The sequence below is a fragment of the Leucopleurus acutus genome (genome assembly GCF_964270905.1).
Source record: "Leucopleurus acutus genome assembly, chromosome: X".
Classification (NCBI taxonomy): domain Eukaryota; kingdom Metazoa; phylum Chordata; class Mammalia; order Artiodactyla; family Delphinidae; genus Leucopleurus; species Leucopleurus acutus.
Window position 1 is genome coordinate 94,530,886 of NC_139148.1, and position 25,186 is coordinate 94,556,071.

The following is a 25,186-nucleotide window of genomic DNA, read 5'->3' on the forward strand; positions in this document are numbered from 1 at the left end:
ATTACAAATAATTTTGAATCAACCTGTGGTTTCCTTGGCAGCCACATCCTTCTGCATTCTCCCAAGATGTGACTACCATCCTGGGTGTTCCATTGCTTCTTAAAAATAGTTTTATTATATATACGTATATCTTTAAACAAGAGTATTTAGCTTTTGAAATAATACAAAATTTATGTGTAGTTTTCTCCAACTTTTTCTATTTGATATGTTAAGATTCATCCGTATTATTATATGTGGCTGTAGTTCATTCAGTTTCACTTCCGTATAACAGTCCTCATTTGAATATACTAGAATTTGTTTCTCTGATCTCCTATTGTTGGATATTTGGGTTGTTTTGAGATTTTTTTAAATTACAGAATAATCCAGGATTTATACCTAGATATAAAATTACTAGATTTCAGGGCAGTCAAAATTTCAACTCCTTAAGATGCCAAATTGTGTTCCAAAAGAGTTATATCATTCCCTTACCTTTTGTCCCAGTTATTCTCACTTACTTCTTTGTCTTTAATCTTATTTATTTTTATTTTAAAATTAGAGAAGCCACCTTGAATCTAGTAGCCTTTCCCTTCCCATTTCTAGCATAAAAGCCCCACTAAATGCCCATCGTTATTGCTTTATATTTTAAAACTTCCTTACTATGTGTTTGTCCCACATTTGTTATGTACCACTGTAAAACATAAGTTTTCTAATGCACCCATTTTGTTTAGTTGAATTTCTTTATAGTTATTTAATGCTTTTGTTCTTCTACATTTTAAAATTCTGCTTATAACACTTCAGAATTATAGAAATGTACAACAGAATTCTGGCAACTGAAGTTAGAATTTCATCCATTTAGTTCTTTATACAATACAGTGAGACTTTTTTTTCTCATCCTTTTCTTTACTTCCTTTGTAACAGGGCCCAGCTGGTCCCACTGGTATACCAGGGCCAATTGGTCCCCTAGGACCACCAGGTTTGATGGTAAGGTTGCTTCTGTAATTTCATTTCTCCTTTTCTTTTCATTTCTTTCACAAATATTAATATTATTTGTATTACTTGAAAGTATAATGTATTTATAGTGTTCATGATCTATAGTTTTCTTAAATTTTCTTATTTATGGGAGTTTTTACAGTGTTATGGTGAACAATATATATGCTAAGTAATAGCTCCATTTTATAGATGGAAAAAATGAAGTACACAAAAGGAAAGATTTAAAATATTTTGTCAGTTCTGGCCATCTTATGAAGTCTTCTAAGGCAGTTCTTTAGTCACTTGATGAAATATGTTTCTTCAAGCTGTGGTTTGCTGTTAAAGAGGTATTCACAAAACAGGTATTCACAAAAAAAAAAAAATGGCTCTCATTTCTTAAGGACCTGTAACAAAACAGTAGGATTGGTGAGGGTAGTGAATCACTGTGCAATGGGATAAGGATTGGTATTCCCCAGGAAAGAAGCAAAAACTTATAAAGACCCTGAATGTGCAACCAGTTCTCTTACTTTACTACCTGTATGGTCACTTACATTTTCTACTCTAATAAATTGTAAGTACTTTTACCCCTGAAATACTTAGATTTCATTCAAGTCATGTTTTAGACTTAGAGCTCTGCTGTTGCCCTCTTAAAAGGGCAAGAAAATTGTACTTCAGTCAAAGTAATTTCTCATATGCCACTCTATCGCTCATCTACCATATATTTAAGTGACAGTTTTCATTATACATTTATAGAGTGTACATTTTTGCTTGTGACAATTGGTCCTCTATTCATGAATGAAGGAAATAACATTCGATAAATACTAGAAGATCTATCAGAAAAAGATTGTGATTTTGTCTTTTTTATAAATCTTTGGGAGAGGATTAGAAAACCTCTGAGTTTAGTTTGTTTTAGTTGTAGGTGTCTTGCAAAACATGAGATTCTGGACCATGGCACTTTTTCCTAACTGTTATTTACAACCTTGGCCTACCCTAGGTGTATTGTTACACCTTGAATTTCGTTAACTCTTGTGACCACATAACAGATTCACTCTGTGCTTCTTAATGTCCCTGCAATTAACCCTGATTCAACAGATGAAGCAAAGTCTTAGAAATGCCACCAAGGTACAATATGTAAATAAATAGGTCAGCTGACATCAAGAAGTGATATACTTGGGCAGACAAATGCCAATTTAACTTTTCAAACCTTGAAACATTCTCAAATATACAAAGATTATATAAAATAAAACTGGACTAAAAAAGTAAACACATGCTTTTTAGAACTAGACAGTTAATTGTCTTATGGTACCTAAATTTAACCTATAATTCTGATACGATAAATTTGATGTTTGTTGAGATTAATTTTTGTATTGATTTTTGGCACGAGTGTTACTCCTCTGCCTCTACCCATCCTTGCATTTCTTCCCCCGCCCACTTGTAGCCTGTCATGAGAAGTCTCCACAATTATCTAGTTTCTATAGATCAATTTAAATGTGTGTCTCTGACTAGAAAGCAATGAGAAAAAACCCCAGGAAATATTATTTTGAAGGGCTTTTTCAGTCCTCACGTTTTATGAAACCAAATAATTTTTTAATATACTCATTAATATAACACTTTTTTTCCCTTTTCTGTGTCTTTTATTCTTAGGGCCCTCCTGGCCCACCAGGACTTCCAGGACCAAAGGTAGTTTTCTTTTTTTTTTTTTTACATCTTTTATTTGGTGTGGATTATTTTTGTTATTGTCAATGAGGTTTTAAATTGAAATCTTTCTCTTCAGGGGAATATGGGCTTAAATTTCCAGGGACCCAAGGGTGAGAAGGTGAGTAAAGAAGAAAGTTGCTTATTTAGCCCTCAGTTTTTTCCTGTCATAGTCATTTGAACTTGTGGTTTTGCTTCCTGCAACTGTCTTAGCTTACATGTTATATTATTGTCTGTTTAAACTATGAAATATCACTTTCTTATTTTATCTTGAAAACAGGGTGAGCAAGGTCTTCAGGGCCCCCCTGGGCCACCTGGGCAGATCAGTGAACAGAAAAGACCAATTGATGTAGAGTTTCAGAAAGGAGATCAGGTGAGTATGTAGGGAGGAAATCAATGAATATCTTGCTATGAAAGTAGCATTGCATTAAAATGCATTACAAGCTGGAATAAGGTTATATGTGAAAGTCCTTTTAAAATAACAAGGATTTGAGATAATTAAAATTTTAAAGTAGCTTGATTGAGATATACTTTATATACCATACAATTCACCCATTTAAAGGGCACAATTACATATTTTTTTAGTATATTCACAGGGTGGTGAAACCACCACTACAATTTAAGTTTAGAACATTCTCATGAGCCCCCTCCAGCAAAACCCCATACCAGTTAGTTATGACTCCCCATTTCTCCCCAAACTCTCGAGCCCTGGGCAACCACCAATCTAATTTTTGGCTCTGTAGATTTGCTTATTTTGGACATTTTGTATAAATGGAATCATGCAATATACGGTCTTCTCTGTCTGGTTTCTTTTACTTATTATAATGTTTTCAAGTTCATCCATGTTGTAGCATGTATTGGTACTTTGTTCATTTTTATGGCTGAATAATATTCCTATGTGTGTATATTCCACATTTTATTTATTAATTCAACAGTTGATGGGCACTTGGATTTTTCTCCATTTTTGGCTATTATGAATAATACCTTTATATACAAAATCAAGTCATGGTAAGATAGATTGTCATTGTTTTAGATGACTCTACATTTCACTGATATGCGGGGAGAAAGATGGTATTACTCTATAAAATCTTGTCGTTTTTAGAAATAATTTTCTGATACATTGCTTCTACTAGAGTAGATGAGGGGATCAAACACATCTTTTATAGAATAGTGGCTCACCCTTCAACAGAGTGTGTGCATTGTTGTTTCACTTAAATGCTAATAAGAAAGTTAAGAATAAAGGACAAATTATACTGAAACTCTACCATCAATATGTATTGGGCCATTTAAATCTCTGCCAAAATCTATGTGTGTTATATAGCTCCCAAATCTCCAAATTTTAGGTACCCTTGCTTTTTATAAAATATTTTATAAGAATAAAAAATCATTAATACTTTTGGGACTTCCCTGGTGGCGCAGTGGTTAAGAATCCGCCTGCCAATGCAGGGGACAGGGGTTCGAGCCCTGGTACGGGAAGGTCCCACATGCCATGGAGCAACTAAGCCCGGGTGCCACAACTACTGAGCCTGCGCTCTAGAGCCCGCAAGCCACAACTGAGTCTGCGTGCCACAATTACTGAAGCCCGCGCATCTAGAACCTGTGCTTCACAACAAGAGAAGCCACCGCAATGAGAAGCCCTAGCACCGCAACGAAGAGTAGCCCCCGCTCGCCACAGCTGGAGAAAGCCTGCGTGCAGCAACAAAGACCCAACACAACCCAAAATAAAATAAATAAATAAACTTTAAAAAATCATTAATACTTTAATTTGAAGTGTTTTCTTGCTATTTACCTCAAAACTTGGCTTGTCCTAAAAATTAGCTGAAATGAGCAAAGATGGCTCTAGATTTTTTGCCTAGTAGATTTCAGCTTTGAATTTGAAACATCTTATTATCTTTGGTTATATTACATGAGTTTATAGTTCAGCTTGTTAAAAGTGTTCCTAGCTAGCTCTAGCACTAACTGTATTTATATTGCTTTCCTTCTCCCTACTACTGCATAGGGACTTCCTGGTGACCAAGGGCCTCCTGGACCTCCAGGGATACGTGGTCCTCCAGTAAGTAACCTAAAATTCTTTAGCATCATTTAATGTAAATTGATATTGACACACAGTACTCCATGAACCAATGTAAAATTACTTTTGTGTGTACAGGGTCCTCCAGGTGGTGTGAAAGGTGAGAAGGGTGAGCAAGGAGAGCCTGGCAAAAGAGTAAGTGTTACGGCTACTAATACTCTTTGCAAAAAATTTTAAATGTGTCTATGTGTGTGTGTGCACCTGCTGGTGCACATGCACATGTATGTCGTTTTCTTTTTTTCCTCTTAAATCCTGCTTTCATTGCCTCAAAATGTCATGACTGACATATTCATTTATTTATTATAACACTGAAGTCCGAAAAGTGTACTTAAGAGAGTCCCAGGCAGGAAAAAGCTTGTTATATTCTTTAACCTTATATTTCCAAATAACAAATATATATTCTTACATTTCCTTGAATCCTATAGGGTAAACCGGGCAAAGATGGAGAGAATGGCCAACCAGGAATTCCAGTGAGTATTTACAGTCTATCCCTTCCCTCAAAAAAAAAATGGCAACATTTGTACATGTTGGTAAAGAAGCAGGATAGCAAAGAAGCTTGGCTTTGGAAATGAATGGAAATTTTGCTTTCTTTCTTTCCTGAATGTGAATTTGAAATTTCTCTGTTTTTCAAGACAGATTTTTGTCAGGTTTACTGAGATATAATTTGTATACAGTAAAATGAACCATTTTTAATGTACAGTTCTGTGTATTTTGCTAAACACGTACAGTTGTGTAACGATCTCCATAATAAAAAATAGTTCCGTCCCCTCAAAAGTTCCCTCACGATACTTTGTAGCTATTCCCTACCCTTCCGCAAAGCCCCTGGAAACAACTGATCTGTTCTCCATCCCTATAATGCTGCCTATTCCAGAGTGGCATATAAATGGAGTCATATTGTGTATAGCTTTTTGAATCAGAATTCTTTCATATAGCATAATGCACTGTACTGTATATCAGTAGTTCATTAACTTTTAATTGCTGACCATTATGTGGTTATATGGATGTACCAAGGTTTGTTTATGCATTTACCCATTGAAGGATATTTTGGTTGTTTCCGGTTTGGGCCATCAGGAATAAACTGCTAAAAACATTCCCATACTATTTTTTGTGTGAATGCAAGTTTTTTCAGTAAAAGTTTTGACATATAATTCTAATTGCTACCAAAAAAAGAGGAAAATAAAATATGCAAGTCCAGGAACACTATTTCAGGCAGCCTCAGTTTCAAGAGTATCCACCATAGATGTTAAAAGAGGTTTTCCAGGACAGATAGAAAATTTGATGAAATTTGGAGACTATTCTGAAGGAAAGGGAGCATTCTTAACAAGACTGGAAGTTATAAAGTCAGATAAATTGATTTCCAGATGATTTTCCTAAACAGGCAGTCCTCAGCTTATAAACTCTAGATTCACCAATGGCTTAAACATATAAAATGGCATAAGGTGGGGTTAAATTCAGGACCCCAGTTACTGGCTTCCTTTGGAACAGTGATTTAGGCAGCCATGATGTTCAGCAATTCCCTCTGATTGTTTTTGACTGATATCCCCAGGGAAAACGCTTTTCTCTGTTTGCACTGGGAGAACTAAAATTAGGTCAAATAAACATAGCCATGCAAGTGGGATCTTTTTGGGAACCACCAGACAGGTCAAAAATGACAATTCTCTGGGAATGGGGCTTTGAAGAAGCTTCAACCTGGTTCTTTCCCTTCCAGTTGCTGCTGTGCTGCTGGTTTTTACCTTGATTGTGAGCTGTTGGTTTTCAAGGCTACTGCGGAGCTGAGGAAGTGTGATGGGAATAGAGCCACAAACCTCTGTGTTCTCACCAAGATTCAATCTTTTATTTTTTTTTCAAGAAACACTTCCTGGATTACTGCAAGCCTTTGGTTAATTTCTAGAGTTCTAAAAAGGTTGACTCTGACCATTTTTGCAAGTGTCCTTGTTGCTTTCATGGAGGAGAGGATTTTTGGAGGTCCTAATTACTCCACCATTTTTGCTGATGTCACTCTGTCTTCCATGTTTTAAAGGGTTTGCCTGGTGATCCTGGTTACCCTGGTGAACCAGGAAGGGATGGAGAAAAGGTAAGAATTTTAACACTTTGAAGTGACTGGTTTTATTCCAGTTAGTATACTCCTTTTCTTGCCCAAGTTTGAGTTATAAATGAAAAAATTCTAAATAACTAGCTTTTGTATTCAAAACATACCTTCTTTATCCATCTTTTGGTGTTGCTCCCTTTTCTGTTATACCAGTTCCTCTAAATTTTCACTCACTATCCTAAATCACAGTCCATGTGATAGAAATACATGGAGAAGTGTTTAACTTTAGCATTTCCATTGTTAAAAGTTGATGCCTTTGCTTTGAGCATGTATTCGCAAAACTTTTGTTCTCCAGAAAGAGGATTCAGCACTATTTTAGTCAGGTCCTCAGACTAAAAAGGCTTATATAGTTGTGAATTTAGAATGTTGCCACTAAACATTTCCATTCTCTATGCAGTTATTGTCTGGAAGTCTGTGGCTAATTCTTTGTTGTTTTTTTCATTTGGCTATGCAGCCTGACTGAAGTCATTTATTTAGCAGCCTATTTTAAAAGTGACTTTGAAAGAATGTATGAAGCACACAGTTCTCCTATTTATAGCAAATCACAAAATATCCAGTTTTCCAATCTCTCTGGTCTTTAATTGCTTTCTATGAAAACCAAAACTGAAAAGCTTTGTTCTGCAGGCAAGGAGGGAAAGGTGTTACAAACCTGAACGTACCCAGAGGGCACACGTTTTAATGGTGGTTTCTCTCTAAACTAGATCCAAGTTCTAGCTTGGCTTTAGAGGCACAGCTAGAATAAAGGAAGATAATAAATACTCAGAGAATAGAATTTTGTTTTTCTAGTGTAAGTAAAGTTATAGGATAGAGTATCTTCTTAAACTAAAAGGAGTTTATAGATAGATGAAAGGTTCCTATGAGCAAGTCTAGAATGAGAACAGAGGTGTGAGAGAGATATCTATTCTTGGGTCTTGGCCAGTAGAGTAACAGTTGAATACTGTGTTCTTCAGCTGTTGTAGCTACTGGTTAAGGGTAAACAGTTTTGTCTGAATTTGTCTTTCATTAGATTCTAAGAGCAAAGTCACAAAAGTAATTATGATTTATTAACTGTTCCTGATGATAGTTAAGTCCATCATCTCTAAAATAGAGATGTCACTGATGGAAATGACACTGATGGAAATGACACTAAATTTATGCCGTTGACAAGTTTTTTGAAAAGGAACATGGCTAAATGTAAAAAACAAAAATGTAATGATTATAGCTGATTCTAGTGCTACAAGTTTGTAAATCAGCATCTTCTTTATAGAGTATTTATAGTTTGCTGGAAAATAGGAATTTTAAAATCAAAGGATGTTACAGCTAGACATACCTTAGAAGTCTGGTCTATATATAAGGCAGAAAAGTTAATTGATTTAGTCAGCATCATAGAGCTTGTAAATCTGAGACAACATCACAGGTCTTCCTAGGCTTAGCTAAGTACTGTTTCATTACCTCATTTTGTATTTCTCTTTGAGATATTTTATTATGGATTTCTGGGTCTTTATGCAACATAGTTATCTGTTATATCTTTGAGAAAATTGATGTTTTCATGTGATTTTTACTAACCTGTTTTACAATTGTATTGAACAGGGCCAAAAAGGTGACATTGGCCCAACTGGGCCTCCTGGACTTGTAAGTTTTTTGTTTCAGTTTTTATTTATTAAATTATTAGTGCATTTTAATTTTCATGTTTTAATTATATACTCCGTAACTTTTCCTCATAGAACACAAAATTCCAAGATCAACTTTTCCTGGCTTAAAAGTCTTTACATCCGAAACTTCAGTGATGTTGACCTCAAAGTCTTTGTATTGTTCTGCCTGTATATTACTTCTCCATAATAAAGGTCCAAAATTACGGCATTAGGTTGTTTTGCATCATGATTGCCAAATCATTTCTCAAGTAACCAGCAGGTGGTGCAAGTGTTGCTTACAAAGTTTCAAAAAAAGAAAGTGTTGAGGAACTAGGGGATTGGTCCTTTCCCCTGCAGAGCTCAGGGGAAAGATGGATTTGGTCTTAATAGGTTTTCTCAATTTGTAATTGTCTGATTCACACCTCTTTCTTCCCTGAGTGTGTGCTTTCTAGGAGCTCTTAATCAGAAATGTAGGAAACTGCTCTGTAAAAGAATACTTGAGGGGTTTACAAATCTTCTGTCATGTTTGCATTCACCATGAAATTCTAGTCAAATATATTTTCATTCTTATTAAGAATAAAATGTCACTGTTGCAGTTGACATATTGGTTTTACTATCATTGAAATTTGCTAAGACTCTTGACTTTAGGCTGCACTGAAGCTGCAAAGGGTCAAGTGCCATAAAACCTATATATTCAGACATTTGAATAACATTAATTATTTTTGTCCATAGTGAGTATCAGATATTGATACTTGGTACTTTACCAAATCTAATGAGGAGGTACTTAAAGAAGATCTTAGACAATTTTTATTCACTTGCATTTTAAAATCAGAGTTTTACTTCTCTAAGAAGCAATTTCTCTGAAAAATGAAATAAAATTTGGATGAACATCAGAAGAAATGGAAATTTTGAGAGTGCAATCCAATCCAACAGCTCACTTCCCCTTTTGAACTACTATCCCAATTCTAGGTCCCACAAATTTCAGTGTCCATTTGTCTGAATATTTCTTATATCTAAAAGAGCCAGGATAAATATCTCACTTTGCCAGTAGGTGATGATTTCTGTCTCAAACTGATAGTTTCTTAAATGTAAAGCTTACTTTACCTTTATAGCTCTATGAAGTTAATTTATTTATATTTAGATTATTTAATGTAAAATTATTTAGGCATAAGGGTCTAAGAAGATAGAAAGGGAATGATCAGCTAGTTGATTTTAATTAATAAAGCCTTCCTGGTAGAGATGTGTTTTCTTTTTTTTTTTCTTTTTTTTTTTTAAGAAGAAGAAATAAATATGGGTTGACAAAGAGAAAGATTGGGGGAAGGCATTATAGATGTTTAGAATGGCATATTCAAAGGCAAAAGCAGGAATCTGCAAGATGCATGAAGTGGTTATAATCAGATCTCACTCTCCTAAAAGGTCATTCAGGACGTGAAACAGGTGAGAGAGGTATTGGGAGTGAGAAGTAACTTGACAGAGTCCAGGGTTAAAAGTGACATCAGATATAGTAAGAAGTAGTGAACAATTTTGAATCCTTTAACAGGATAAGTAACACAGAAAAATTGGTTCTTGAGGAAGTGTGTCCAAGTAGTAGATTTGGATTAAATGGGACAAGCTCAGAGTTGCTTCCGTTAGTCCAAGTGTAAGGTAAGGATAGAAGCTGTTGCAACAAGAAAGAAGGGGAGACGTTGGAGAGACATTTTTAGTAAAGAATTATCAGGCTTGGGTGATTGGAATGAATCGAATGTGAATTATAAGATAAGAGACATCAAACATAATTCTAGCTCTGTAAGTCTGGGGCTCAGGAGAGTGGTAATATTAGTACTGGCATTGAACATTTTCTAATCTGTTGAAGCATAGAAGTAATATAGAATATGACTCACAATCTTCGTAAGTAGTCTTGATGATTTTGCATCTGAACACCTTGTGACAATGATACACTGTAATCATATATAGCTGCTAGGTTATTTTCAGAAGAACAAGTCTCTTCCTCTTTGAATTCCTTTATTTTTTTCTTTCATAATAAAGGTGATTCCTAGGCCTGGAACTGGTGTAACTGTAGGAGAAAAAGGAAACATTGGGTTACCTGGCTTGCCTGGAGAAAAAGGAGAGCGAGGATTTCCTGGAATACAGGGTCCACCTGGCCTTCCTGGACCTCCAGGTAAAAGAGATTGTACTTAATCTGTACTTAATAGCCCTGAATTTATAGTATATTTACTAATCCAAGTATACAGTATTATCATACTAGTTCCAGGGTGAGCATGGCAAGGAAGACAGAGGTATTTTTTAATTGACAGAAACTTCTCAACTCTTACTATAGCTTTTCTTACCTGTTTTCTTACCAAGTTTCTTACCTGAACTTTAAAAAAAAAAGAAAAAAGCAAAGTTACTCGAATAGTGTCCTTTTACCCTAAAAAAATACCATTTCTACCTTTTGTTATTAATAAATTACACCAAACAGTACTATGATCCAAAAATTAATCATTATACCTTTCATGCTGTTATGAAAGGGAACATTGTGCTAATAATGCCTAGTTATATAAGATTTACTGTATTTTTATATAGGAAATAGCACTATCCACTTAGAATTCCAGAAACATCTACCTAGAAATCCCCATGGTGATTTTGCTGTGCAGTCAAATCTTGGAGCTCAATACTGAGTTTTATATCATTCCTTTGTTGAAGATACACAGTATAGTAGAGCATTTCTAATTTGGCCACAAACTGAGCAGTACCCTTGTTTAGCATGTTTATTTGGATGTTCTGTGAAATGAGGTGATAGTAAGGATTTATGTAATATTTGAAAAAAACATCTACAGTATCTGTCACACATACATGTATAATAAATTATGGTTACTTTTCCTTCAAAAATATTTGGCTAATGAAATATTAACATGATGAGATGAGTGACACTCAGTGTTCCTCCCAAGGAGAAAGAGAATAAATTGTGGGTCCCATTTCGCTCTAAGTATGCACTTTGGATTTCGAACTTCAAGGTAATGGGCTAAACACATACTGTGTCTGGAAAATTGAGATAAGGAATTCTCCAAGGATGTAGCAGAAAAGTTAAAGTGTTAGATAGTATGAAATAAAATGTAAGACGCACAAAGGATAAACCTAGAAGTCCCAAAATCCAGCATGAAGGAGTTCAAGGAGAGAATAGGACAAGAAGCAATATTTGAAAAATTAATGGCTGAGAACTTCTTTCTATTAAAAAATGATTCCCGTGAAAAGGCTTATGAATTACGAAGCAAAAGTAAAATAATAGTACAAAAATACGTAACTAGACAAATTTTAGGGACATTTTAGAATTTAAGGGTAAAAAGAAATTCTTAAAAACTGAGAGCAAAGGCAGATCACCTACAAAACAGTGAGAATAAGAGGAGGATAATGGAGCACATTTTCAAAGTAATAAGGAAAAATAACTATGAATTTGAGATTCTATATTACATCAAACTATCATCCTAGTGTGAAGATGGGATGCTTAGAAAGTTTACTACCTCCAGATCTTCTCTGAAATAGTTACTGGAGGTTTTACTTCAAGAAGAAGATAATGAATTCAGGATGAAGTTGGCGGTGGGGGTGGGTAAGATACAAGAACCAGTGGTTAGGAAAGATATTGATAAAGTATTTTAAGTCTAAATAAGTATGGATCATAAAAAATAACAGAAGTATTTTAAGTAACAATATGGAAGTATAATTGTACACATGACTAGCACAGGATATGGACGTACAGCGAGAATGGGGAAGTGAATGATAAGGTTTTTTGTCTTGTTAGAGGGAGAGAATATAAATATTATTAACTCTCTAAGTTTTTCGAAAAATATAAGTTTTAGTACATAGGTTAAACATTTTAATAGTAACCACTAGGAAAGAATAGAAATAATATACATTACTTACTTGTTGAGGAAAGAAGATGACCAAAAAGCTGGATCTATGTCACGCAAATTAGGATTGGGACAAAACAGACACAGATAAACCTGAATAAATAGAAAAAAATAAATAAAATGACAAGAAGAAGTTAAAAATAAATCAGCAACTCCAATAAATGTGAAAGGACTAAACACTGATTAGTAGACAAAAACTAAAATAAAATTAGAATAAAAATATCTGTGTGCTGTGCACAGTAGACATATCTAAAGTAAAACAGCATAGAAATTTTGAAAATAAAGCAGTGGGAAGATATTAAGCAAATGCTACCAAAGGAAAGCTGGTTTAGCAATTCTAATACAGTGTGAAATAGAATTCAATGAAAAAATGCATTAAAAAACAGATATTTCACGTGGATAAATAGACAACTTATACCACAGTGATATAAAGGTCACTAAACTTATGCATCTAAAAATATAGCTTTGCATATGTAAAATAAAAACTGATAAACTACAAGGGATAATTTGGCAACTCCCCAATATATCAAGTAAGTGAAAAATAAAAAGGATATAAATGATTTGAGCAACACAATTAAGCTGTATTTATGGGGGAGAGAGAAAAACTGTGTGCAGCAGAGAATGTACATTCTTTTCAAACACACATGAAGCATTTATAGAAATTGACTCTATTAGACCAGAAAAAATCTTGTAAAATTATATGCGGGCCATGCTCTGTGACCACAGTGAAGTGAAGTCAGAAATTAACAACAAAAAGCACCAAATATTTGTATATTAAAGTGCATATTTCTAAATAACTCTAGAGGTAAAGAGAATACAGAAATGGAGATGATGAAATACTAAATGCTAAATAAACAACCCATGTCAAAACTCATGGTACCCTTAATTTATCACAAAATTAGAGATACTGAAAATAAATGAGCTAAGTTGGAAAAATAATAAGAAATAAAACAAGCACATGCCATTTGCAGCAACATGCGTGGACCTAGAGATTGTCATACTGAGTGAAATAAGTCAGACAGAGGAAGACAAATATCATATGATAGCGCTTATATGTGGAATCTAAAAACAGACTACCAATGAACTTATCTACAAAACAGAAATAGAGTTACAGATGTAGAAAACAAACTTATGGTTATCAGGGGGCAAAGGCGGGGAGGGATAAATTGGGAGATTGGGATTGACATATACACACTACTATATACAAAATAGATGACTAACAAGTACCTACAGTATAGCACAGGGAACAGTACTCTGTAATGGCCTATATGGGAAAAGAATCTAAAAAACAGTGGATATATGTATATGTATAACTGATTCACTTTGCTGTACATCTGAAACTAACACAACATTGTAACGCAACTATACTCCAATACAAATTTTAAAAAAAAGCACAAGCAAAATAGATGGAAAAACTTGAGAAAGGTAAAAATAAAATATGGTCAAGATAAAGGGAAGAGAAGGCACAAATAAATTCAGTAAAGAAAAAAGATTATTACCATAACTACAATTAAAATTTTTAGATTACAAGATAACTCTAAAACTATGTCAGTATATTTTAAATTCTAGGTGAAATATACATTCCTCATGAAACAGAAAACATAAAGTAATAAAATTTTCCCGAGAAAGTAGGACACCTAAGTAGATCAATTACCATAGAAGATTTTGAAACGTTAATGGTCTCCATGAAAAAGCATTGGTTTTGTGGGTGGTTTTATAGAGTTTTATGGATGAAATCTACCAGGTTCTTGAGCAGGTGATTCTCATAGTTTATAAACTGTTTCAGAACATTTTTTTAAAAAGGAAATTCAGTTTAGCAGTATCAATACCAAACCACCAAGGAGATACACTGGAAATAACTATAGTTCAATATCACTTATGAATGTGGTAGTAACAATCTTAAATAAAATATTATCAAATCAATCCAGAAGTATATTAAACAATATGATATATGACCAAATAGATTTTACCCTAAGATTGCAAGGATGGTTCAACATCACTGTCATTGACCACACTCACGTATTAAAAGAGAATAGGCCAATAGATGCAAAGAAAACAGTAAAATTCAATACATATTCATTTTTAAAAGGAAAAAAAATCCTTAAACTAAGATTAGGGACTTCCCTGGTGATGCAGTGGTTAAGAATCCGCCTGCCAATGCAGGGGACATGGGTTGGAACCCTGGTCCAGGAAGATCCCACATGCCATGGAGCAGCTAAGCCCATGCGCCACAAGTCCTGAGCCCATGCACCTAGAGCCTGTGCTGCGCAGCAAGAGAAGCCACTACAATGAGAAGCCCACGCACCACAATGAAGAGAAGCCCCTGCTTGCCGCAACTAGAGAAAGCCCACACTCAGCAACGAAGACCCAACATAGCCATACATAAACAAATAAATAAATATATTTAAAAAGACAACTAAGATTAAAAGGGAACTGTTTTGAAGACCTAAATGGACATTTCTCCAAAGAAGACATACAGATGGCCAAGAGGCACATGAAAAGCTGCTCAACATTGCTAATTATTAGAGAAATGCAAATCAAAACTACAATGAGGTATCACCTCACACCAGTTAGAATGGGCATCATCAGAAAATCTACAAACAACAAATGCTGGAGAGGGTGTGGAGAAAAGGGAACCCTTTTGCACTGTTGGTGGGAATGTAAATTGATACAGCCACTATGGAGAACAGTATAGAGGTTCCTTAAAAAACTAAAAATAGAATTACCATATGACCCAGCAATCCCACTACTGGGCATATACCCAGAGAAAACCACAATTCAAAATGACACATGCACCCCAGTGTTCATTGCAGCACTATTTGCAATAGCCAGGTCATGGAAGCAACCTAAATGCCCATTGACAGATGAATGCATAAAGAAGATGTGGTACATATATACAATGGGCTATTAGACATAAAAAGGAACGAAACTGGGTCATTTGTAGAGACGTGGAGGGATCTAGAGACTGTCATACAGAGTGAAGTAAGAGAAAAACATATTGTATATTAACACATATATGTGGAATCTAGATGAACTGGTTTGCAAGGCTGAAATAGAGGCACAGATGTAGAGAACAAACGTATGGACACGAAGGGGGGAAAGTGGTGGGGGGTGGGGCGTTGTGATGAATTGGGAGATTGGGATTGACATATATACACTAATATGTATAAAATGGATAACTAATAAGAACCTGCTGTATAAAAATATAAAATAAAATTCAGAAAAATAAAAAAGGAACTGTCTTGGGCTTCCCTGGTGGCACAGTAGTTAAGAATCCCCCTGCCAATGCAGGGGACATGGGTTCGAGCCCTGGTCCGGGAAGATCCCACATGCCATGGAGCAACTAAGCCTGTGCACCACAACTACTGAGCCTGCGCTCTAGCGCCCGTGAGCCACAACTACTGAAGCTCGTGCACCTAGAGCCCGTGCTCCACAACAAGAGAAGCCACCGCAATGAGAAGCCCACGCACCTTCATGAAGAGTAGCCCCCGCTCGCCGCAACTAGAGAAAGCCACACACAGCAGCAAAGAACCAAAGTAGCCAGAAGTAAATAAATAAAATAAATAAATTTATATAAATAAAAGGGAACTGTCTTAACTTGATGACAGAATATAAGACTTGATGCCTTATATTCTCTTGAAGCTATCTACTTCATACGGGAAGTACAGGACTGTTCGGGAAATGTCATACTTTTTGGTGAAACATCAGGAGCATTCTCATTAAAGTCAAAAATCAGATAAAGATATGGTCACCAGGGCTTCCCTGGTGGCGCAGTGGTTGAGAGTCCGCCTGCCGATGCAGGGGACACGGGTTCGTGCCCCGGTCCGGGAAGATCCCACATGCCGCAGAGCGGCTGGGCCCGTGAGCCATGGCTGCTGAGCCTGTGCGTCCGGAGCCTGTTCTCCACAACGGAAGAGACCACAACAGTGAGAGGCCTGCGTACCACAAAAAAAAAAAAAAAAAAAAAAGATATGGTCACCAATACTGTTTGATCTTATACTGAAGATCCCAGCCAGCATACTAAGTCTGGAAAAAAAAGAGGTGTATGGATAAAGAACCAAAAGCAAACCAAATTTTGGTTATTCACAGGCCGTGTGATAATCTACCCATAGAGCCTAAAAGAATCAAATGACAAGTTACCAGAACTTAGAATGTTTGCAAGGTAGCCAAATATGAGTTGCAAACTTAAATAACTTACCTTCCTCTAAACCAGCAATAAAATAATTAAACGTACCAGAGGACAAAATCCAGTTAACAAAAGTAACAGTCGTAAAACTGACATTAGCAATCAAATTTACCCATGAATAAACCAAACAAAAGATGTGTAAGATCTCTTTCATAACTTTGTAAAATACTATTAAATAATATAAAATTAATAAATGGAAAGATATAATAATTATTACTTGATGCGAGAACTCAATATTATATACAGGCGATTCTACCAAAATTTAATCTTTAAATTCAAATTAATCTCATTCAAAATTACAATGGCTTTTTAAAATGAGACTGACAAGCTGACCCTGAAATTCACTTGGAAGAGTAAATTTGTAAGTGTAGTGAAGATGGTTTTAAAAAGAACAAAGATGGGTATATTTTCCTTACCAGTTTTGAAAACATTATAAAGCTGTAGTAATGAAAAAGTGTGTTAATGGTGCAGGAACAAATAGTGGAACAGAAGAAAGTCCAGAAACAGAGCCACGTTTAATTGAGAACTTTGAGATGCCTCTTTTTTTTCCTGTAAATGGCTTCCTGGTATTTCTGAGATTAAAAAATCATAGTCAAAGGAGAGTGAGTAGAGAGTTAGTTATTAGTACATTTCCAAAAGTAATAAAGCTACTTTAAATTAGTCTTTCTTATACTCAAAGTAGTACTTACATTATTGGAACTTTCCATCTTTTCTCTAGATGTTGATTCTCATAGAAAAAACTAAGAACATAACTGGTGTTATACATTAAAGGAAGATCTTATCATTACTTAATGTCTCATTGAGACCCAAAGTAATATGTCTAAAATAAGATCATTTTGATCACTTTTAATGGGTATTTGTTTTTATCTTAGGACTTGCAGTTACAGGTCCTCCTGGGCCCCCTGGCTTTCCTGGGGAAAGGGGCCAGAAAGGGGATGAAGGTCCACCTGGAATTTCCATTCCTGGATCTCCTGGACTTGATGGACAGCCTGGGGCTCCTGGCCTTCCAGGGCCTCCTGGCCCTCCTGGCCCTCACATCCCTCCTAGTAAGCTGTAGTTTTTTCCTGTTAAGTTCTATTGTTGATTTTGTTTTGTCTTTATTTATAAGTGAATCTAGCTGAAGGTTGACATCATTCTTTGTATTTCTGATAGCTAAATATTCTTCCACTGCTTCTACTTTTGATTTTTGGTGATTCTTTGATATTTAGATTTGTTCTTCAAATTATCACTAATATTATATCTTCCTTTTGTTTATAGGTAGTTGTATTAATGCAGAGAAATAACTGAAAATAGATCTCTTTTTTTTTCTAGCCTATCAGACTTTCTCTTTGTTGTCTTCTGGATATTTTACAAAAATTGGCTTGCTGTTCTTGTTTTATCTTATCTCAGGTGATGAGGTATGTGAAGCAGGCCCTCCTGGCCCTCCAGGATCTCCAGGTGATAGAGGACTCCAAGGAGAGCAAGGAGTGAAAGGTTTGATTCCCATATTCCTTCATCCTTTGAAATCATCAGCAAAATCCCCTATATCCTCCATCCTACCTCAGCCACTCACTCCCATGGTCATACCCCAAGACCACACGTTACCAGTAGTGCACACTTCCATATTTTGATTTCCCGAATCTCATTTTGTGACCACTACATCCTATCTTTCTAGCTTACTACTACCTCTAATAACCTTGACTCCAACATTACTTCACACTCACTGAAACCTACCAACTTTGACTGTCCCTCAACCTTTTGATGTCCTTTCTGCTCTCTTAACCCAGCTTAAATTCCATAATCAATCTCATACATAAACTCTTGACACCTTTGCCCTCCTCTCCTGCCATTGTACTCACTTCAAACAAAAACACAGCCCTGGTAATTCCAAATTACCACCTCTTCTGAGCCTGTGCCTTCTCTCTTCAAACTTCTAACACCTCCTCTTCCATTCTTATTTTAGGATTGTGACTTTGCTTTCTCCTCCACTGACCAATTGAAGCAGTAACAAGAGAACTTTCACAGATTGCCGCCACCACCGTATTTACCCGCCTATTTGCATCTTGCCCCTATATTCTGCCTTCCTGCCTATTATTGTTACTGCTCCTATCTAAAGCGGTTCTTCTGTTTGTACAATAGATTCAGTTTCCTCTTGTTCTCCCCCAAAAATTCATTCCAGAAATTCTTGTCACTCCCATATCATCAATTTTCCCCTTTTACTGGATCATTCCCAGCAGTATACAAATATGCTTTTTTCACCCATCTAAAAATATTTTATCATAATCGCACTTCCCCTGCCTGATACTACACTATTCCTCTGCTTCCATTTGGAGCAAAACTCTTCAAGAATTTTCTACTCACTGTCTCTAGATAACTCTACTCTCATTTTCTCTTAAACATACTCCTCAGGACTTCACTCCCCTTCCCCAACCACTCCATAGATGCTGCTTTTGTCAAAGTCATCAGCAGCCTGTTCACTGCCAATTCAAATATCAAGTTCTCAGTCCATTATTTCCTTGAGTTTTCCATTCTTTAACACTTTCTTCACTTGGTTTTCAGTATATTACATGCTCTGTTTTTCTTCCTACCTTCCTGGCATATCGTATATATTAGATATAGATATAGGTATAGATATGTCTCTCTCTATATATAGATATGTCTCCTCCTATATATACTTTGTCTCTATATGTATATCTCTCCGTATGTATGTCTATCTATTACCTCCCATGTAACTACTGTCTAAATCAAAATATAGAACTTTTCCAAGACTCCAGAAGACTCTCTTGTGTATCCTATACAGCACTCCCAAAGGTAACCACTGTTGTATCCCCAATCAAACAGTTTGCCTAACTTTGAACTTTGTATAAATGGAATCATACAGTATGGGCTCTTTTATGTCTTAATATTTTATCTGGTTTCTTTTGCTTAATATTATACCAGTGAGGTATATCCATGTTTTTGTTTGTAGCAGTATTTTTTCACTGCTCTTTGGTATTTCATTGAATGAATATTCCTATTCATATTCATCCATTCTAATGTTAATGGACATTTGGTCTGGGGCTATTATGAATAAAGCTGCTATGAACATTCATATATATATATATATATATATATATATATATATATATATATATATAGTAGGACATAAGCATTCATTTCTGTTGTGTAAACCTGGTAATGGAATTGCTGGATCATAAGGTAGATGTATCTTTGATTCCATAGATACCACCAAACCATTTTACAAAGAGGATTTAGTTTCCATTTTCCTCACAACTTACTGATGCTGAGCCTCTTTTCTTATAGTCTGTACATTCTTTTTGTAAAATACCTATCTTCTTCTATTTTACTTGGGTTGTTGGATATATGTATCACAAATATATTCTCCCATTCTGTGACTTGCTTTTTTACTCGCGTCTTTTCTTGAACAGAAGTTGTTAATTAAAAGAAGTCAAATGATTCATGTCCTCTTTTATGGTTAGTGCTGTTTATGTCCTGTTTTAGAAATCTTTGCTTATCCCAAGGACCTGATGATATTCCTCTATGTTTTCTTCTAAAAGCTTTATCGTTTTTGCCTTTTACATTTCGACCTTTGATCTGTCATGGAGTCATCCCTGATTCCCTTCTTCTTTTGAATTCTGTATGATCCATGAGAAAACCCTATTGGCTCTACTTTCAAATATGTCCAGAATCTAACCAATTCTCATCATGTTCATTGCTGTCACTCTGGAATGAGCTACTATCTCTCCTAGATCACTTCAGCAGTAGCCACTTATGTGTTTACCCTGTTTCCATCCTTGTACTTAGATTATATTATTAACATAGCAACCAGAGTCATCCTTTTAAAACTTAAGTCATATCATGTTGCTTTTCTGTTTAATTTCTTCTCCTAAATTCTCATTTCACTCACAGTAAAAGCCACAGTCTTTGTGGTGGCCTATGTGATATTTTATGATATGCCACTTGTTATAACCTGTTAACTGTCTGACCTGGTTCCCCTTCCTCACTGTACTCCCGCAATCTGTTCTCCTTGATGTTCCTTCTATATGCCAAACATGGCTACTCTTTCTACCTGGACTGCACTATAGTCGTTATGCACGTGCCATGTCCTTTAAGTTTTTTTAATCACGTGTCATCTTCTCAATGAGGTCTTATCCTGACCACCCTATTTAAAATTGCAACCTGCCACCCACCCCTAAGCATATCCAATTTCACTTTTACCCAGCCACTGGTAGAATGTAAACACTGTGAAGGTATGGATTTTGTCTGTTTTGTTTATCAATGTATTACAAACTCCTCGAACAGTGCTTGACACATAGTAGGTGCTCAGTAAATATTTATCAAGTGAATTGATTCTAGATATAGGCTTCTCCAGCTACACTGTTAGGTAGGAATATTGTCCCTTAGTGCTAACTTCTTTAGAACCTATCTAAAGAAGGTATATGTACCCCTTCGAGTAAAATTTGTTTTTTATTATGGTTTTCTCTAGGTGACAAAGGTGACACCTGCTTCAACTGTATTGGAACTGGTGTTTCAGGGCCTCCAGGTGAACCTGGTTTGCCAGGTCTTCCAGGTCCCCCAGGTAACACATTCTTCCTCAGGGCAACCTTAAAAATATTTCTTGCCTAGATATTAGTGAGCTTATAGTTTTAAATGATGCCAGTGTCTCATTTTATGACTAGTCACTCACATCCATAAATAATTAAATATGAAATGTCACTATCTGCTGTGAAATAAATTATGCTCTTGTTTCCAGTAGCTGAAGCTACCAGCATTTTCTATTAAAGAATTTCGACAGTATTACTCCAGGAAAAATATCTTCCTTATTTTCCATATGGTGAGGAAAATAACTTACACAGAGTCAGACTTCTTTATTCCAGAAAACTGGGGAAAATGTTCATAATACCTGACCTCTGAATATGGTTTTCAGTGGCCAAGATTCTAGTCATTGGGATGTATCACATGTTGTCATTAAGAAACGGTCTTCTACCAGAGTTTGGCAATCAACTGCCAATATTCCTCTTTATTTTTTTTAATTTTTAAAAATTAAAATGTTCTTTCTTTCTTAAAAAAATTTTTATTGGAGTATAGTTGATTTAAATGTTGTGTTAGTTTCATGTGTACAGCAAAGTGAATCAGTTATACATATACATATATCCAGTCTTCTTTAGATTCTTTTCCCATTATAGGCCATTACAGAGTATTGAGTAGAGTTCTCTGTGCTATACAGTAGGTCCTTATTAGTTATCTCTTTTATGTATAGTAGTGTGTATATGTCAATTCCAGCCTCCCAATTTATCCCCCTCCTCCCTTACCCCCCTTGTAGCCATAAGTTTATTTTCTTCATCTGTAACTCTGTTTCTATTTTGTAGATAAGTTCATTTGTACTCTGTTTGTAAATTCCACATATAAGTGATATCATATGATATTTGTCTTCCTCTTTCTATATATAACTCCCCCTTCCCCATTTCCAACTCTTTTACTCAACTGCCTCTTGGGGTTTCCCAGGATTATATTCTCTTGAAATCACACTTCATGTCCGAGTCAGTCAGGGCTGAGAATAGATACCAGATCTCTTACCTTTCTGTCTAGTGTGTCTGCCAAACACACATTTGGTGTTTGGAAATAGATTTTCAGCAAGTCTTATAGCTGCCCCTAGAAGTTAATCATCTAGCCTTGTACTTCCAGTCTAGTGGTTTTCAAACTTGGGAGTGCATCAGAATTACTTGGAGGGCTTGTTAAAACCCAGATTCCTGGGTCCCACCCCCCAAAATTTCTGATTCAGTAGACCTGGGGTGGAGGGCCCAAGAATTAGCATTTCTAACCAGTGCCCAGGTGATGCTGATGCAGCTGGTCCAGGGACCCATTTTGAGAGCACTGCTTTAGTAATATTTTCTCTAGTCTTTGAGCACCAATCCTTTCTCATAAACCAAATTTTAGGGAGTGACAAACCAAAGAAATAAGTGGTAGGAATCTAGGAAAATTGTTTAAGTAAGAACAAAGAAAGATACACAGACTTTGTCCTTATCTCCTTCTCACCTTGGCAATGGGGTGGTTATAAGAGCAGAGCATTTCTGTGCATAGTACTTGGTAGCTGCGAACTCTGAGAGGATTTGGAATTGGAAATACCTAAGGATACAATGCTGTATGTACCAGGAAATGTTAGCTTTACCTAAAAGAAAGGATGATCTCCTCGCCTTCAGAGCATAGAATAGAAAGATCAAAATGTGACTTGTTAAATGGAATTGAATGGCATTCTTATTTTTTAATTAATTAATTTATTTATTTATTTATTGGCTGTGTTGGGTCTTCATTGCTGCAGTGGGCTTTCTCTAGTTGTGGCGAGCGCGGGCTACTCTTCGTCGCGGCGCATGGGCTTCTCATTGCGGTGGCTTCTCTTGTTGCAGAACATGGTCTCTAGGCGTTCGGGCTTCAGTAGTTGTGGCACGCGGGCTCAGTAGTTGTGGCTCGCAGGCTCTAGAGCTCAGGCTCAGCAGTTGTGCCACATGGGCTTAGTTGCTCCACGGCATGTGGGGTCTTCCCAGACCAGGGATCAAACCCGTGTCCCCCGCATTGGTGCATTGGCAGGCAGATTCTTAACCACTGCACCACTGGGGAAGTCTGGCATTCTTATTTTAAAACTTGACTTCCTGACTTGCTGATTTTTATATGAGCTTTGTCAGGATTTCAAGCTCAAAGCTCACATTACTCTGTGTGTGTGTGTGTGTGTGTGTGTGTGTGTGTGTGTGTGTGTGTGTGTGTGTATATTAGGATCTCTTGGTTTCCCTGGACAGAAGGGTGAAAAAGGACACGCTGGTGCAACCGGTCCCAAAGGATTAACAGTAAGTTTTGAGTATATCATATAACAAAAGAAGTAGAAGAAACCTATTTACACTTTGATTTTTACTTGTGGATATATATAAAAGAAATTTAGTTTTCTTATTATGATATATTTGATTCTTTCGCTCACGCTGACTCATATGTCTCACTTGACTCATAGCTTGGTACACTAAATGTTATTGGGCAGGTTGATGGGATAAACTGGAGAAAGTATTAGAAAAAAAGAAACTGAGTTTCTTTTTCTCTCTCTTCTTTTTCCCCTCTTTATTGCCCCCCCCCTCAGGGCATACCAGGAGCTCCAGGTGCTCCAGGCTTTCCCGGACCTAAAGGTGAACCTGGTGACGTCCTCACTTTTCCAGGAATGAAGGGTGACAAAGGAGATTTGGGTTCTCCTGGAGCTCCAGGGCTTCCTGGTTTACCTGGCACCCCTGGACAGGATGGATTGCCAGGGCTTCCTGGCCCCAAAGGAGAACCTGTGAGTTGGTTTGATATTCTTGGTTTTGTCATGTCAAATTGTTAGTGATGTTTCCTAGGATAGGCCTGGTGCTGAGATGAACATGTAATCAATGCTTAAAAGAATGTGATTATATATAGTAATGGTACATTGTTATTGACTACATAGGGTTTCTTTACAGTTCTTTTCTCAGTGGTTTTATTAATTATTTCTGCTTAACCCACTGCTGTATTGAGTAATATTTGCTATGACTAGGTAGGCAGGAGGTTAAGATGCTTATGGGTCACTGTGAGGTTCCCCTTTTCTTATCCCACATAGCCTTGTCTGGTTTTTTTTAGACCGGACAACAAAAGACTAATTTGGTTTTTATATAAAGTAAGCTTAGAGATTAGTGTGAGTAGATGGCCGTGTGAAATGTGCCATGGAGCCTACAGATTGAAGATAAATGAGTAGATTCTTATTTTGTGCACAACACACAGCCCAGGATATTTAGGTAGAAAGTGCTGTTTTATTAAATGTTAGCTAGGCTGTAAACTTCTTGACTTCATGAACACAGAGATTTTTGCCAATTTTTATTCTTTGCTTTATCACCAGCACCTGGCACATAGTAGGAACTCAAAAATATTTGTTAAAAGAATGAATAAGTAGAGTGAGCACACATACCACCCGATAATAACACACACTTATGTAGTTTTTAAGAACTATTTATGGCTGTATCATTTCTCTAGTTGTACTTAGTAATACCAACCTACAGATAGCTGTTATATCTATGTTTCTGTATTAAATTTTTCCCTTTTCAGGGTGGAATTGCTTTTAAGGGTGAAAGAGGTCCCCCTGGGAACCCAGGTTTGCCAGGTCTCCCAGGAAATAGGGGGCCTATGGGCCCTCTTGGTTTTGGCCCTCCAGGCCCACCAGGTGAAAAAGGCATACAAGGTGTAGCAGGAAATCCAGGCCAGCCAGGAATACCAGGTGACTTTATTATGGTTGTTTTGTTTTCAGTTTGGTGCTTAAAAGCAGAAATGTATTTATTATCTTTTGGCCATTCTTGGGTTCTTTTTATGAGAGTTGTGTTTCCGTCGCCATTTATATTTGGGCCTTTTCAGAGCTTCTTAGCAGGGAAACATAAATGTGTGTGTGTGTGTGTGTGTGTGTGTGTGTGTGTGTGTGTGTGTGTGTGTTTTAAGAGGGGCTTCTCTTTAAATTTTTTGACTATATTTGTTGTTACTGTTGTTTTTAAGTGCATGATATATATAATGTACATGATATATATATAATGCAAAGTTTAACAAATATAATGGAAACACACACATAACTACCACACACGTCAAGAAACAACATTGCCAGCATCCTTGAAACCCCTATCCTCCTCTCTCTGTTCTTTCCTGATCATAATCCCCTTCCATTTCTCCAAAGGTAAACACTGTCCTGACTTT

The 25,186-nt window shown here is 36.3% G+C and overlaps 1 protein-coding gene across 1 annotated transcript in view; it reads left to right on the forward strand.

The window, feature by feature from the left end:
* COL4A5 (collagen type IV alpha 5 chain) overlaps positions 1-25,186 on the forward strand; it is a 215,668-nt gene that overhangs the window by 116,986 nt on the left and 73,496 nt on the right. The window contains exons 10-25 of the mRNA XM_082864798.1: positions 898-960; positions 2,593-2,628; positions 2,723-2,764; positions 2,924-3,016; positions 4,643-4,696; positions 4,793-4,849; positions 5,140-5,184; positions 6,735-6,788; positions 8,373-8,414; positions 10,439-10,571; positions 17,356-17,529; positions 17,873-17,956; positions 20,949-21,041; positions 23,231-23,301; positions 23,583-23,774; positions 24,554-24,722. Coding sequence (XP_082720924.1) covers positions 898-960; positions 2,593-2,628; positions 2,723-2,764; positions 2,924-3,016; positions 4,643-4,696; positions 4,793-4,849; positions 5,140-5,184; positions 6,735-6,788; positions 8,373-8,414; positions 10,439-10,571; positions 17,356-17,529; positions 17,873-17,956; positions 20,949-21,041; positions 23,231-23,301; positions 23,583-23,774; positions 24,554-24,722 — 1,402 coding nt within the window. The remainder of the gene's footprint in view (positions 1-897; positions 961-2,592; positions 2,629-2,722; positions 2,765-2,923; positions 3,017-4,642; positions 4,697-4,792; positions 4,850-5,139; positions 5,185-6,734; positions 6,789-8,372; positions 8,415-10,438; positions 10,572-17,355; positions 17,530-17,872; positions 17,957-20,948; positions 21,042-23,230; positions 23,302-23,582; positions 23,775-24,553; positions 24,723-25,186) is intronic.